Raw genomic sequence first — 15,815 nt, 5'->3', positions numbered from 1 at the left:
GTTTGTGCCTTTAGAGCCAAAGATTTTTTTTTAATTAGGCCTAGGCTATCCCTCTGAATTAATATGCCATTTGAACACAGGTTTAAACCTAACCAAAACTACCCTGGTTACATCCATTTATTTGGAAATATTTATTCTATTGGAAAAAAACATAAAATGACGGTTACAACGTTAGAGTTTTGTGAGCTCTACTGTGCGCTACACTGTGACCATGTTGAGCAGCAACTGCCCTGGGACCGAACATGACCCAGTGCGTAACACATAGAACCGTATACAGCGTAGGCTACACAGTGACCTCTAGTGGTGATGCTGATTTATAAAATTAGATCAACGTAGACTAGACGTAGACGCCCCTTAATGTACGTCAAATACACTACTAACCAATGATATTGCCACATTTTCTCTCTGTGGTTACTATGCGACGGATTGTATGCTTGAGCTACAAGGAAGATTGTGCGAGGGCTGGAGAACCGATGAAGCTAAAAACAAATGGTCTAGCTTCTAAGTGTTCAAGGCTGCATTTGTGTTTCTTACTTGTTCCCGGCAATGGTGAAGTTAAGGGCAAAATGCATTCTCGTTGGTAAGGACACTCGCTTGTCGCTAGTTTGTCAAACGCCGATTTTCAACATGCCTGATATATTATCAACATGCTAACTGCAATCATGCATGTTAGCTGGAAGTTTGACTAACGTTAAACGTCAACCTCGCCAATTGTTGTTCTTCAAATGGTGGCCGACAACACCTGCTATCTTATCAAAGTGGATGTTAGGGAAATGGTTTGATCCTTTGGTGATGGCTTCCTTTAGCCGAGCAACTTATCAGTTAACGTTAACGCTAGATAATAGTACAACTGACATCCTACTTACATTCACATGTATGGAGTTGCCAGACGTTTTTTTTTTTATCCAAGGCGAAATTGATCAGTGTTCAAGCTATCGGAACTCCCCCTATTAGATAGCTGCTACATTGCAAACCTTTCTAAACCCCTCTCGAATATTTCGGCTGCAAGTCAGTTTCGGTCATCGTCACTAGCCAGTACGGTTAAGTAGCCTACATTCATTTTTAATATTCTTTACAACCATATTTTGCTATTCAGTAACGTTAATGTAAGACTATTAATACGAGATTGCCATAGAAAAATTTATGAACATCTACTAGTACAAATAATGTTGTCACCCCTCCCACCCACTTGTCCTAGAGAATCTTCCTTTCTCCCCGGTGCGTTCTTATGATGTTAACACAAACTGTGCTTGCAAGGCTACTACTGCGTATGCTTGTCTGCCTTCACAGGGGATGCTGCGGTAGGGAAAAGCGCCTTGTCCCAGATGTTCCGGAGCGACGGCGCCCATTTCCAGAAAATGTATTCTATGGTGAGACAAGGCTAAAACATACAAATGTAACGCAGTCAGTGGTTTATCAAACATCCAATGTTGGTTTCCTGCGCATGGATTAAGTATAGTCCTGTAAAAACCCTGAGTGAAAAAAAGAAAAAAAAAAAAGAGGGTCGGACTAGGTGTAGCCTTGAAGCCCTAGTGTTTAATCTGAATGGTGAACATGCGTTGTCAACCTCAGTGCAGGTTGTTTCTTTGTTTCAGTTACTTTTGATTGTGTTAAAACTTAGTCAGTTGATCAAACAATGAAGGCCTGACTGAATGTAGCGGTAGAGTTGGACACAAGAAGTACACAAGAATGCAGTTAATGTTTCTCAAAGTGTGGTCCCGGTCCGCGAGCAGACGTGGTAAAATATAATATGAGTTGTCTGCAATATTGAACCAACTTGTATGTAAATCCAAACAGTTCTGCAACACTGCCTATGTAAGCTACGTCAGTTACATTACCATTAAACCGTTAAAAGCTCTCCAGTGTCAGTAGGTGGAGGAAAAAGGTACAGCTCTGTCAGCACAAGGTTGTGCTCCGGAGAAACCCCCACCCCCATAGAAATGTGGTATTGACGCACCAGTCCCAGAATCTCATGGAACGTGGCCCCTCACATAAAGCCAGGACTGCAGTAGATTTTCACTGAGAGCAACGCAAGGCCTCGTCTGGTCTGCTGTGGCAAGGATGCTAATTACTAGCCTAATCTAAATAGTAAGGGTCTGCCTATACCTTTGCTAAAAGTTTTATTATTATTATTATTATTATTATTATTGTAGACCAGTGGATGCATCACAGGAAGAGATGAGGAAGCTTAAAGTGCTGTTAGATATTAAAACTAGTGCAACCGTGTTCTGACATTTTAGACCTATGACATGTTCATCTTTTGGATATTTTTGTAAATGAAGGCAACAAGTGGTGCTTGTCAGCAATATTCGTTATATTTTTGCACATAATTCCCCCCACTGTTAGTGTACGTCTGGCTTTACCTGCCCCGTGAGGTCTAGTGTATCCTTCATGTATCTCCTGTATCTATACAAGCTGCAGCGGGGTGGCGTATACCTGCTCCCTCAGGGTTTGCTGGTGCCTGCTCCAGGCTGTGCAGTCTGCAGTGCGGAGCACAGGCTTATCAGCCGCGCCAGGTCCAGGATGCACATGGCTTTGGCCTTAGCATCCGAGGAGCCTGAGCAGATTGCAAAAGCTCCTGTCGATTGCCTTGGGTAGGTAGGGGCAGGGGAAGGGGGAGGGGAGGGTGGGCTAGGCAGCTCTGCTCGCGTCAGCAAGGCTAGAAGGCTGCAGGTGACAGGAATGTCAATAATTAATACAAAGGCCACGGTAATCAGTGTGTGTGTGTGTGTGTGGATGTGGATGTGTGTGTGTGTGTGTGTGTGAGTGTGTGTGTGTGTGTGTGGATGTGGATGCACTAAAGGTGTTTGACAAGCTGGACGTGCTCCGCAGCACAAAGAGCCTCAGCGACTCCAGGCTTGGGGAAGGAAGGAGAGGTGGAGGGGTAGAGGAAAGGAGAGAGACAGACGCACGCACTGTGCCTTGATTGGAAGATTGAGGTTGAGGTTGAGGTGGATGAGACAAAGGAAGAACATTTCAAGTCATATTTAGATTATAATGAGTTTGGAAAGAGGATTTAATCAAATGTTGTTTTTTAACCGTTGAGACGTACACAGACACTCTAGCTGAAGAGAATGTGTGTGTGTGTGTGTGTGTGTGTGTGTGTGTGCGTGCGCGTGTTATGAGGGGGCTGGGTGGGTGGGCATCAGTGATGCCAGCAGAGGCCTCGGGCTCACCTCTAAATGCCAAGCGGCTCATTACGGCGTCTCCAGCACTGCGCCCCTCTCCTAACGACGGCTCATTGGCATTCCGGTGAGCAGCGGCCTTGTTAGCCGCGCACCGGCACCACCACCACCACTGCCGGCCGCCATCTCAGAGGCCGAGCTGCCGATCTCGCAGCGCCATCCCTTCGAGGGTCGAGGGCTCGGCTCGACTCGGCTCGGCTCGAGTGACATGGCATCTGCTTCGGTCGCCGCTCGCCTCACCTCATCAGGTAAAGCTAATGATGTCAGCGGGAGCAGCGACAACTCCGAGCAAGATTGGCAGCTCCGGAACAGCTGTTAGCATTTGAACAGGTCGGGGTGTGCGCTTTACACAGTCCTGCGGATTGTGTCATTTCAGACCACCAAGCTCCGCTCTTCGAGTGTGTCGAACTTACTCCTCTGTAAAGAGCTAAGTACCTCCCGAGCACTAGAACAAGCAAATATAAAAATAAAAAATACATGCTGCTATTATTGTTTGGGGGGTCAAACTGATCAAATGTCCACAAATCCTGTAGAGGCAAATATACGTATAGGACACTTTAGTGTTCATATTCAAGACTCCCTCAATGTGTGTAATTCATGAACTATCATCGGAGGAAGCAGCCAGATTTGTGTGATTGATCTCTGTGTTCACACACATATAACTATGACATCATAATGGCTCTCTGGAGGACCAGGCGGAGGAGCGATGACCCAGCTTAGTGTAATTGATTGTGTAGCAGAAAGGTTTGTGGTCACCAATACAGTTTAGCTTAATCTTAGCCTTGACCTCATCTGTTGGGATGTCAAATGGCCACTGGGCACAGGGTGGAAAATTCCACTCAAGCTTGGTGTGTTGTGGTTCTTGCCAAAAGCGAACAGAATTCCCTACTCTTATAAGCCATTGAATGCCTTTACACTATATCTCTGACCAATGTCTTACAGACCACAGGAGTGGAGTTGCTGACAAAGTGTGTGAACATCCCGAACACTAGTGACAGTGTGGTGAGTGTTCTTCACTGAACGTAGTTCTGTACAGAACGTTCTACACAGATCGTGCGGATATATTGACTGAATGTTACAATAAGTGTTACGTGTTAGAAACCGTTACGCATCATGTACCTGTGAGCAAACACAGTTGACCCCTGGACTCTGTGTGTTCCTCTGTTCATCTGGGTAGGAGCTGTACATCTTCGACTCGCCCGGGAAAGAAATCTTTGCGGAGTTCTGTGAGAAAATGGTATGTGTCCTTGTTCTCCCAATGTCACATCTGGATTTATGTTTTGTGTTCCATCAGCAGTAAATATCATACACATGATTTGATTCATTGTTCTCCCTTGGGGACTTGAAGGCTGTACATGAAAGCATGTCATGCACCAGTCTGTCTTGTGTTAAAAATGAATGTACGGCATATGCCCCTATTTATTTGTGTGTGTGTACTCATTTACATCTTGTATGTTCACTCATCTGTGTGTGTGTGTGTGTGTGTGTGTTTTCTGACTTTTAGTGGGGGCAGCCGTCGGTGGTGTGTGTGGCGTTTGACATCACCAGCGCGGCGTCCTTCAGTAGCTGTGGCCGCTGGCTGGAGAGGGTGCGGGCCCTCTCCCAGGGCCTCCAGGTCCCGGGTAAGAGACGCCCCAGCCACACCCTGCCCAAGCACACCACCCAGGGGTCAACCAGAGTTCAGCTGCCACTCTCTCACCTCTCCCTTGTCCAACACTTAGCGCAACTACTGACCTGTGCCTTGTCTGGTGATAATACATTTCCCAAGCCGGATGCATTCTGTACGCAGTAGATCAAAACTCCTTGTCTCTGAGGATAGGAAGCACAGTGGCTTGCACTGTCATAGACTATTCAAGCCAATCAGCAGAGAGGAGCAGAGACGGGTGTGATTTGATTGGCCGCTGAGCTCAAATATCAATTTGATTGTGGACTGTGCCTTTAATAAGTCTGGGAACCGTTAACAGTACAGATAAATGTAATATCACTAACTAACTAATATGAGAACTGTCTTCACAATACTAATGTGTGCGTGTGTGTGTATGTGTGTGTTTGTGTGTGTGTGTGTGTGTGTGTGTGTGTGTGTGTGTGTGTGTGTGTGTGCGTGCCCTGGACAGGGGTGCTGGTGGGCACCAAATCAGACCTGTCGTCACGGAGGGAGGTGGAGACGACCGTGGCCCAGGAGTGGGCTCAGAGCCAAGGGCTGGAGTACTTTGAGACGTCCGCCGTGAGTACACACACACGCACACACACACACACACGCACAGAGTGCAGCTGTACTGGCGACTCAGACGATGTCTCAGTGGTACTTTGTCTCAGCTGGATGTCAGGGTGTCCTTTAGCAACAAGGACGACGTGCCAAATCCAAATAGTCACTTCGACCGTTCTGTTTTTGACCGTGGCCGCACACTGAACTGAAATAGTTGGACGACAGTGGACGTCACTGTTAATCCACGCACTGAGCGGGGGCAGCCTACCTGTTGCCAGTAGAAGACAGGAGGAGTGATATGTCGTGGGGGGGGGGGGGGATGGAAAAATCACACATTCCCACGTATTCTTTCTTTTAGGGGGGAGGGTTTGGAGCAGCAGTCTCTGCACTGCTATAATGGAGTTGCGTCTGTCTTCTTCATCACATAATTATGCTGGCTTAGCACGACGGGACGCCAATGTGCTAGCTTTAAATCTAGTTGTACATGGAGGTGGCTGGATGGAGGTGCTCTTAAGTGCCTACCTGTGCATGTGGGAAATGCCCCTCTCTTGATATGAGTGTGTGTGTGTGTGTGTGTTGCAGAAAGAGATGGAGAACTGCGATGCCCCGTTTGTCTGTCTGGCCCAGGGCTTTCACGCTCTCCAGAACCAGATCGAGACCGTCTAGAGTATCTTTTCCCCCTTAGCACACACTACACACTACGAACACACACTACACACTACGGACACACACTACACACTACGGGCACACACTACACACTACGGACACACACTACGGGCACACACTACACACTACAGGCACACACTACACACTACAGGCACACACTACGGACACACACTACACACTACGGACACACACTACACACACACACTACACACTACGGACACACACTACACACTACGGACACACACTACGGGCACACACTACACCCTTATTTATTTTTATATGGACTGCTTGGAACATACTACGGCGATGACAGTGTTGGCTACAGTTGTCGTCCCAGTACCTTACATACCAAAATGATTATATACAAATGTTTTGATATAATATTATACATAAATGTATGCTCTGTCAGATGTTTTGTAATTCCTTTTGCCTGTGCCACTACCCACAGCTCGGTGAACCAATTAAAGGTTTGATTTGTCTACATGTATGTTTGTAGAGTTTCCTTTCTTGGCACTGTATGTAGGTCATCAGAGTGTATTGCATAGATGTCATGGTAGCTAGAGAGTGGTCGACTGTGCCCTACATAAGACTGAGAAATGTCACCAAATGTTCTGTAGAATAATAATAAAAAAAGAAAGTTCTGCACATACAGTAGATGAAGCTGAGATGGTAGTGAGTACTGACATCACCCCGGGGCAAAGCTGAGCTCTCGTCTCGCAAGTGAAACAATATGGCCGCTTTATTGTGTGACATTTTCCCGGCGAGACATCAAGTCCTCTCACTGTGCATGTGGGACTTTAGGGCTCACTATCATGACTGAGTCTTAGAGCAGCCATTTTCACAAATTGCAGTGGTACAGAGAGAGAGAGAGAGAGAGAGAGAGAGAGAGAAGCAGGACTACAGTTTTTAATTTCAAGGTTAATTCCCAAACAGGGTCAGGAGGCATTGTCCCGGTTCGCCTCTTGTGACTCGAGTCGCCTTTTCAAGGGCTCCGGTCCACTCCAGAGAACAACTATCGGCCGTTTAATCCAATTTCACAGGCTCCTCCTTCTCCGCCAGTCAGCCCGCCTTCCCCTCGGCAGCCGCGGCTCAGAAACGTGCAAAACGAGACCAACGCCAAATGTCTATCATCGTCCACCACTACTGAAGCCTCAGAGTCTGTCAGCAAATACACCTCTAAGTTAAATACCACCGAGGAGGAACATATGGCAATGAATATGCTAATCTGTTTTTTGTGTGTGTGTGTGTTAAGATTGTGGTCATGAGTTTAAAGGCTATACTCACAAATGTGCCTTTATAATTATAATTACTGTAGGCTGTTTAATTCAAGCCCACTTGACACACTCGCAGTCGCACACACTGAGAGGTAAATGTTGTTTCTATATGTTTGGGGGGTTACGATTATGAATCAATGTGTCCCAGCATGCCTAAGCCTAATTACTGCACACGAGAGACAGGCTGAGTCAGAAAGAGATAGAATCGCTCCTTTAAAATACCGCTCGCATTAAATACTCGCTGGCTTGGTCCAGCTCTGTGCTGTGGCTAGCAGGGGGCCCGACAGGCTTTGCACCGAGGCGGTGAGCCAGCCAGGCCACACGCTGGGGCCTGGAGGTGAGTGCGAGGGCAGGGCAGCTCCCAGACCCGTCTGGCCCAGCGAGGAGAGCCTTGGCTCGGGCCGCGGGAGGCAGCGTCCGGCGTCCTGGCATGGGAGTGTGGACGTGCTGGGCTGGAAGGGAGACACCCAGACTGTCCTGTGGATTTTTTTTCCCCCTTGGCCTGGCGAAGCAGTGGGCCAAGCGTAGGCACTCACGTGGAAGTACGTACACGTACACACACACGTACACACACACACACACACACACACACACACATGGCCATGCTGTTTGAATGACCAACACCATGCTTGAATGAACTGCTGTAGACAGACACTGCAGCAGCACCCACCTACGAGTTGAGCTGCATCAAGAGACACCATCACCTGCACCACCACCACCACCATCAGTCCAAAACAACCTCAAGAGAAAAGACTTGAGCATCGCATGGCAAACCCTATCAGAACCACACCACTGACTCCTGTTCTGGCAAAGCGTGTTAAAGACATAGGAAGTGTGTGTGTGTGTGTGTTGGGAGAGGTGGGGGAGAGTGGTGTGGAGAGGCTGGAGAAGTATGCGCAAGGTATGGCTGCAGTGTACTGCACGGCTATTAGTATTCTGCACCTGCTCTGCTCGCTTTCTCTCGCTTGCTTGCTTGGTACAACACACACACACACACACACACAACCCAACACAACTCGCAGTACATCTAATCACCATCAGAGGGAGCAAGAGCCCAAGCTTTATTAGGCTCAAGTGGGAGAGAGTGCTTCTCTCCAATGTCTCTCGCCCCTTGCTCCGTTGCTCAGGCAGTGTGTGGTATGCATGTTAGCTTGTGACATGGCTTGATATTTCCACAGGTTGACTAGCGTCCATGCTCATGGTTCTCTCGCCTCTGTGACAGTGTGTGAGTGAGTGTGTGTGTATGGTGGCTCATGACCAAAGAGTTTGGAGTGAGGGCAGTCAAATTAGCCTACAAAAATAAAGAGGTTAACAGTGAAGTCAGTGGTTTGGTTGAGCTGCTGAGCTTCTCACCAAAGCTACTTTTGTTTGTGGTCAAATGCTAAAATGAATCTGAGCCACACATTAACAGGGCGATCAGTGCCTCAGTACCTCAGAACCTCAAGCCTCAACTGTCCTTGTGTTGTATATCACGTCACACACACACACACACACAAAAACTGTATGACCCGATTACTGTGGTTCAGGAACTAGGCTGAGGAACCCTACTGAGCCTTCTTTGGAACCAAGTTCCTGGCTCCTTCTTGCTTTGAATGAAGGAGTCCCCAGAGCCAGTCTATGGCCGTTTTTAGGTCTTCAGGTCCTATTCTGGAATAGCCTATGGCCTTCATACTTCTACACTCTCGCCCTTCTCCCCATGATCAATCCCCACCCCCCCATCCCTTTTTTTCTGTCCCTGGTCCACTCCACTCGCACACTCCCCCTCCTCTCCTCCTCACTGATCACACCACGCTGCAGAGAGCCGCACTCACAGCTTTGATCCGCACACCAGGGAGGGAGGGGGAGAGACAGAGAGAGAAAGAGAGAGAGGGAGGCAAATGCTCCATATTCAAATGCCAGCAAAAATGTGGAGGCTAACGGATTGTCAGTGACATCAAATAATTGGCAAGGACACAGACACACAGGCGTAAGCACACACACACACACACACATTCAAACTAAAAACACTTTCTCTCACACACACACACACACACATACAGACACACACAGTGCCCCACAAAACTCTCAGCTTGAATCAAACTCTGTGCCAGCGTGACTTCTTTTCTCCTGCTAGCTAGATTACACCAACCTCTAAACAGATAGCACTGCAGCATCAGAATGCCAATAGACATCCTGCTAGCTAGATTACACCAACCTCTAAACAGATAGCACTGCAGCATCAGAATGCCAATAGACATCCTGCTAGCTAGATTACACCAACCTCTAAACAGATAGCACTGCAGCATCAGAATGCCAATAGACATCCTGCTAGCTAGATTACACCAACCTCTAAACAGATGCTAGCTAGATTACACCAACCTCTAAACAGATAGCGCTGCAGCATCAGAATGCCAATAGACATCCTGCTAGCGAGATTACACCAACCTCTAAAGAGATAGCGCTGCAGCATCAGAATGCCAATAGACATCCTGCTAGCGAGATTACACCAACCTCTAAACAGATAGCGCTGCAGCATCAGAATGCCAATGGACATCCTGTAGGACTGGACTATGCTCTGCACCGTGATGGGCCCTTTCCACAGACCACAGAGGAAGGAGTGATAGCGGAGAGAGAAGTCGGACATTCTGAGCAGCGCTGTTGTCGTAGAGTAGGCCCCACGTCGTCCACCTCCTTCTCTAGACTAGTCCATTTGCAGTAATGGTGTCACATTTTCCACTGTTTCTACAGAAGCTATAAGGCTTTGGCTTTCAAGCAATGTTGTGTCCTCACTTGGAAACAGCATGGAGCAGAAAGGCAGACAAGTATATCATGCAGTGGATGTGGTTTACCTCGAGATAAAAGAAGAATGTATATGAATCGGTAGAATCTCATTGGTGTGTTGGTGTGAGTGTAGTTTGCGTGCTGCTATATAGATGAAGAAAAAGAAAGAAAAGCAAAAAAAAAAAACCCATACATAGTTACGACAACCTTTTTTGTACTTCCCCTAGTGGGGTTACAATTTTATTCAACATTGGGGCGTAATGCATCCAAGTTTAGGATCATTCAATTTTGGCACCTTTTTGAAGAAGATGGCATAGCTTTTTTTTCCCATTGTTTTTCATTTGTGAACCTCATTGAAACAACACAATGTAACGAAAAACAAACGACGATGAAAAAGAGGAATAAGGCTGAGTGTGACGTCCAAAAATGAAACACAGAAGTACATTTACAAAGAAAAGGACGTTGTTCTCTTTTTCTTTTTGTTTCTGTTAAAAAAGGCCTTTGTTTGTTCGTTTGTTAAGATTGATCATCACCCCCACCCCAAGCATAAAATAAAGCCCCATTAACATCAAATCATCCCCTTGAAAAATTAAAATACAAAATGACAAAGAAAAAAAACACACAGCACAGGGACATTTTCCCACCTTTTGTGTTCTCTCTCTCTCTCTCTCTCTGAATCCCCCCCCACCCACTTCATCATCTATAATTATCGCTTTTCAAAATGTACATTTCCAAACAGCAGGTTGGTTGTACATTTTTTCATTTCATTGTTTTTTTTTTTTTGAGCATGCACGTAAATTTCTTTATCTGGAAGTCATTCATGTGGGATCTCTTTGCCCATTTACAGTTTTTATCCTCTTGCAGGTTGATCTGTTGTCGTCTGTCTGACTAGCTCTCTCGTCCTTGACCTTTGACCTGATCCCAAACCCTTCAGCTGCCGACCCGTCAATCCCCTCCATCCTCTCTCAGTGTTAGATGGTAGTTCAGGGTTCTACTGCTGACCAGTCGTTGTGCGACTCCGTGGAAGCCACTAGACAGCGCTCGTTGTTTCTGTTGAAGAGAGAAAAAGGGCAAGGCCTCCAGAACAGAACCGAACCGAAACAAAACAAAATGAAACCAAACTAATAACAAGTCAAAGGGCAGACGGATCCTGTAAAGAGCAAGACAAGGGATACTTTTTAAAAAGTCGTTCAGGTGACCACAGCTGGCGTCTTCCTCCTTCGTCCAGTCACCGAAGAAAAAAAAAAAAAAAGAAGCTGAGTCACAATGACACCCTTCTGCCTTTGCTCTTTTGGTTTCCATGGCAACTTTATTAAGTTTTGATTAGTTTATTTTGTTTGTTTCTTCCAAAAATGTCTTCCTTTTCCCTAAAGTTTTACATCAGGGAGGGCCTGTGGTTGAATTTATTCACATCTATATATTTATATAGCCATATATAATCAGTTCATAATGGATCTTTTTTGTTTCGACAAAACTTGGTATAAGCTGGGCACAGTATTTAATGCCAATACCTTTAAACCATGTATAAAAGAATAAAATACACGGATGTCATCAAATGGAGTGAGATGATTGGAGGTTAAAGGTGGGGAGGACGAACAGAGATCCCTCCCACACCTAAGCAGCAGATGGCGACGAGTTTAAAAACAAAAACAAAAATCTAAATATTTTTGTTTTTTTTTATATTTTTCAAAACTCGCCACACGCATGGCCTATCCTCCTTATTTAGTCAGCAAGCCCTCTCCTCGCCTGGCTATCTCTTTCCACCACTTCACACACTGAGCTCATCAATGTTGGGCAGAGACGGTAGTGCCTTTTTTTTTCTGAATGATTATGATTTAATCACTGCAACTCTTGCGCCTCCCCGAACTCGGGGACTCATGGAAGCTATCAACACATCATCTACGTTTGCTTTCAACCTCGTATTCTCCCACTCTGTCTTTATGTCTCTTCCCTCCTTTCCTTCCTTATTTCTATCTCCTTCCTCCTGGCTGAGGGCATGTATGTATATGTGTGTGTGTGAGTGAGTGGAAGGGTTTGTATATGCGGGAGGCTCTTCTGGAAGAGGGTCGTGGGATGTCGTCGTGAGTGAGAGAGGAGGGGGGCGGGGCTCATACGGGGGTGGTGCGGCGGTTGGCCGCGTTGCCGTGGCCCGAGTCCTTCAGGTCCTTGGAGACGCAGTTGTGGACCTGCAGGAAGTTGTGGTCCCTCTCGGAGTTGTAGGTGGTGGTGGGGGTCCCGTGGGACGCCTTCAGGGTGTCCCCCCCCCCTCCTCCTCCTCCTCCTCCTCCTCCTCCTCCTCCTCCACCTCCACCACGGCTCAGTGTGTACATGGAGATCTCGGTGGAGGGCAGTGCGCTGAAGCCCTTGAGGCCGACGGGCGAGTTGTCGCGCGAGTGCGAGGGGTCGGTGGAGCGCGAGGACGAGCGCCGGCGGTAGCGGTAGCGGTAGCTGGGGATGCGCGTGATGGCCGAGCCCTGCAGGTAGTCGGCGCCGCCCCCGCCCGGTCCGCCAGGCCCAGGCCGCCGTCCGATCCGCCCCGCGGCCCCTTGGCTCCGCGCCGCCTCCTGCCGCAGCTCGCGGTGCCGGTCGATGAACATGTGCACGGCCAGCACGCCCACCATCTCCGCCATGATGAAGGAGAGCGCGCCGAAGTAGAAGGACCAGCCGTACGAGTAGCTGTTCTTCTTGCTGTCGCTCTTGGACGGGTCGCCCGCGTTGGCTGATATGTACACGATAATGCCGATGATGTTACTCAGGCCTGTATGGAGGATGGGAGAGGAAGAAGTCAAAGAAGAACAAAAGCAACAAAAAACAACAACGTTAAGAACAACAACCACGACAACCAGAGTGAGAATAAGAAGGAGAAGAAGAAGAAAAACAACAACAACAGTGAGATATAAAAAGGAGGAGAAGAAAAAAAGAAGTAGAAGAACAACAACAACAAGAGTGGGAAGAAGAAGAAGAAGAAGAAGAAGAAGAAGGAAAAGGGAGACGATGGAAGAAAAGTGGGATGATGTAGATAGAGACATGAGGTGAAGGTTAGGACATCTAACAGGAAATCATTAAAGACAATTCAGAGGGGTTTTATTATCATGAGTCAAGAGTGTCTCTTGTAACTACTGGTTTTTGTCATCATCTCAATAGAGAGGAAACTGTCTCCTCTCTGGGGTCAAACTCAATGATGATCTCTAACAGGCAAATCACTCATCTCCTCCATCGCTCTCTACAAACCCCCTCTCTGATTCTCACATTAAAAATCACACTTCCACACATACACACAGAATCATCTTCTATTCAGTCATTCACAGAAGAAGAAGAAGAAGAAGAAGAAGAAGAAGAAGAAGAAGAATGAGCAAAAGCGTGTCGATGGATCAGAGAAAAGTATGTCAGGGACACCTTATTTTTAGAGATTAATCCCAATGGGTAGCTCTGGGCCCAGCAACAGGATCAGGACAGAGAGAGAGAGAGCGAGAGAGAGAGAGAGAGGGAGGGAGGGAGAGAGAGAGGGAGGGAGGGAGGGAAAAGTGAGTCTGGCACTTCTGACGAGTGAACACTACGGGGAAGATCCAGTCTCACCATGCTGAGCAGGCTGGCCTAGTATTTAAGCACTCAGGCTTGGCCTCTGCTGTGTCCTATTTCAGATATATGCACACACACACGCACACATGCACGCACGCACACACACACGCACGCGCACGCACACACACAATCTCACAAGCACTCTATCTATTCTCTCTCTTTCTTTTTCTGTCTCACACACACATATACACACAAACACACAAAAGCGCACAAAGGCGCACGTGAGCGTGCGTGCACACACACACACACACACACACACACACACACACACACACACACACAGTCTCTCACATACAAACCCATGTTCACAACTAAGTGGGAGACTGCAGAGGGATGAGCTAACTGCTTACTGTAGAAGTGTGTAACTACAGTACTTACTTTGGAAAGAAAATAAACAGACGCTAACCACTTTCAATCATCATACAAACACACAAGTAGTTGAACGTTATCTCATGATACTGGTTGAAGATTAAAGACTGTGGCTGCAGCGGACTCTATTTGCGGGATGGCCATAAGCCTACTCTCAGAGACAAGGATATGAAGAACATAATAGTTAGTGCACTTTGTGCGAAACCGAAAGATCTACTATGCCTCGCGAAATAGCACAAGTCATTTAATGAAACATCTAAAGTGGTGCCACGCTAATCTTTTTGATTCTTGATTAAACACAAACTTCTAGTGCATGTCAGCTTTGAGCTGTGAACTTGAATTCACAATTGAACTTAAAGAGAATAAAGGGATAGAAATGCAGAAAAAAGATTGTGTAGCCTGGCAGTGCCACCGCTCCCACCACGCGCATCACACACTTTGCGTAGGGCACCAAAGGACAGAGGGGGCACCCACATGTAGCCTAACCAATAAATAGTAGCTTTACTGCACACTGCATTTCACTCTTCATCAATAACGTTTACAATGTCAGAATGCACTAACACCATGGCACATGCAAGTTTGATACTTTTTGGGTTCTTTCAATCTCCACCACGTAGTGCTAGAATGGAATTGGTGAGTCTTCAATAATTCGTTTTCCAAGCATTTACATGAAGCACATGATATGCCGAGTTGACAAAAAAATAATCCATTCAGATAGCTAGGTGGATACCAGGCTCACAATTCACTTTTATTTGCAAAACGAAATGCAACATGTTATTGCATACTTTCCAAATCAATGAAGGCTGCTTAAAACAACTTAACATTGTGCATATTATTGTTAATATTGTGCTATCAATGTAACTCAACAAACAAGGCTTGTAAACAAGAGCTGGCAAAAAGTTATTATGAGAACGTAAAAATCAATGCTCTTAAAGAGACAGTGCACCATTTATAAGAAAACAGCATGAATGTTTAAAAACACACGTAATGGTCTGTAAATAATAGGCCTTTTATTTTACTTCAGGTGTTTGAGTTATCATTTAAATGTCACTCACTCAAAACCACTCACTTAGGGCACCAAAATGGTCAGTAGGCCACCATCTTGACATGTCTTTATTAAAGGAACCGTATGTAAAAAATGTATTTCAATTAATCATAAATGGCCCTGATATGTCACTAGATATTAAGAAATCATGTTATTTCAAATACTTATATCACTGACAACAGTAGTCCAGGATATTGTCCAGGATATTGTCATTTAAAAAGTGGAGTTGCAGCCCTCAACTGATGTTGATGTTGTCATGTTGTGTTTTGGCCTGATGCGCCACCCTCCACCTATCTACTAATCACAAAGTCAGTAGTGTTTCGGCATCCGTGTTGCCAGCTCTGCCAGTCAGAGGGGAGGGGAAGGGGATACATCGCTCTACAGTAGTTTGAAAGTTATTGCAGTACCAGTTTTGGCCACAATCTTACATACAGTTTCTTTAAGCTTTGATTTACAATATAGTAGGCTCTCTATTGATTTTAATGAGCAGGCCTAGGCCTTAGAGTTAGAGTGTCGGTTTTTAACAAAATTCTGACTATATGATTGAGCATAATCAACTGGATTTAGAATGGCAAATCCACATTTCCAGATATTTTGGTGAAAGTAACTTAAAAGTAATGCAATAGTAGTGTAATGCCTTACAATTCAGAGACAGTAATATTATAATGTAACAAATTACTTTGAAATGACAGTAATAAGTAATGCATAATACATTTCGATTTTGAAGTAAC

General features: G+C 46.1%; 2 protein-coding genes across 2 annotated transcripts in view; one reads left to right on the top strand and one right to left on the bottom strand.

Moving 5' to 3' along the window:
• Positions 1–417: 417 nt before the first annotated feature.
• On the top strand, positions 418–6,171 carry ift27 (intraflagellar transport 27 homolog (Chlamydomonas)). Its single transcript, XM_042104851.1, has 7 exons — positions 418–580; positions 1,291–1,370; positions 4,128–4,187; positions 4,363–4,422; positions 4,690–4,807; positions 5,300–5,409; positions 5,974–6,171. The coding sequence occupies exons 1-7, from the start codon at positions 547–549 to the stop codon at positions 6,055–6,057; spliced, it is 546 nt and encodes a 181-aa protein (XP_041960785.1). The 5' UTR covers positions 418–546; the 3' UTR covers positions 6,058–6,171.
• A 4,166-nt stretch (positions 6,172–10,337) lies between these two features.
• The window catches only part of LOC121719265 (voltage-dependent calcium channel gamma-2 subunit-like), a 56,882-nt gene continuing 51,404 nt past the window's right edge, over positions 10,338–15,815 (bottom strand). Inside the window, exon 4 of the mRNA XM_042104735.1 lies at positions 10,338–12,849. Coding sequence (XP_041960669.1) covers positions 12,200–12,849 — 650 coding nt within the window. The 3' untranslated portion in view covers positions 10,338–12,199. The remainder of the gene's footprint in view (positions 12,850–15,815) is intronic.

Source organism: Alosa sapidissima, chromosome 9 (assembly GCF_018492685.1).
Source record: "Alosa sapidissima isolate fAloSap1 chromosome 9, fAloSap1.pri, whole genome shotgun sequence".
Taxonomy (NCBI): Eukaryota; Metazoa; Chordata; class Actinopteri; order Clupeiformes; family Clupeidae; genus Alosa; species Alosa sapidissima.
This window is presented reverse-complemented; position numbering and strand designations above follow the sequence as displayed.

Bases quoted from the DNA above. Each gene is read 5' to 3' on its own strand.
- ift27 (XM_042104851.1), top strand. From the start codon at position 547: ATGGTGAAGTTAAGGGCAAAATGCATTCTCGTTG. The intron at 4,188-4,362 runs GTGAGTGTTCTT...TCATCTGGGTAG, and splicing joins CGAACACTAGTGACAGTGTG to GAGCTGTACATCTTCGACTC. The intron at 4,808-5,299 runs GTAAGAGACGCC...TGCCCTGGACAG, and splicing joins CCAGGGCCTCCAGGTCCCGG to GGGTGCTGGTGGGCACCAAA.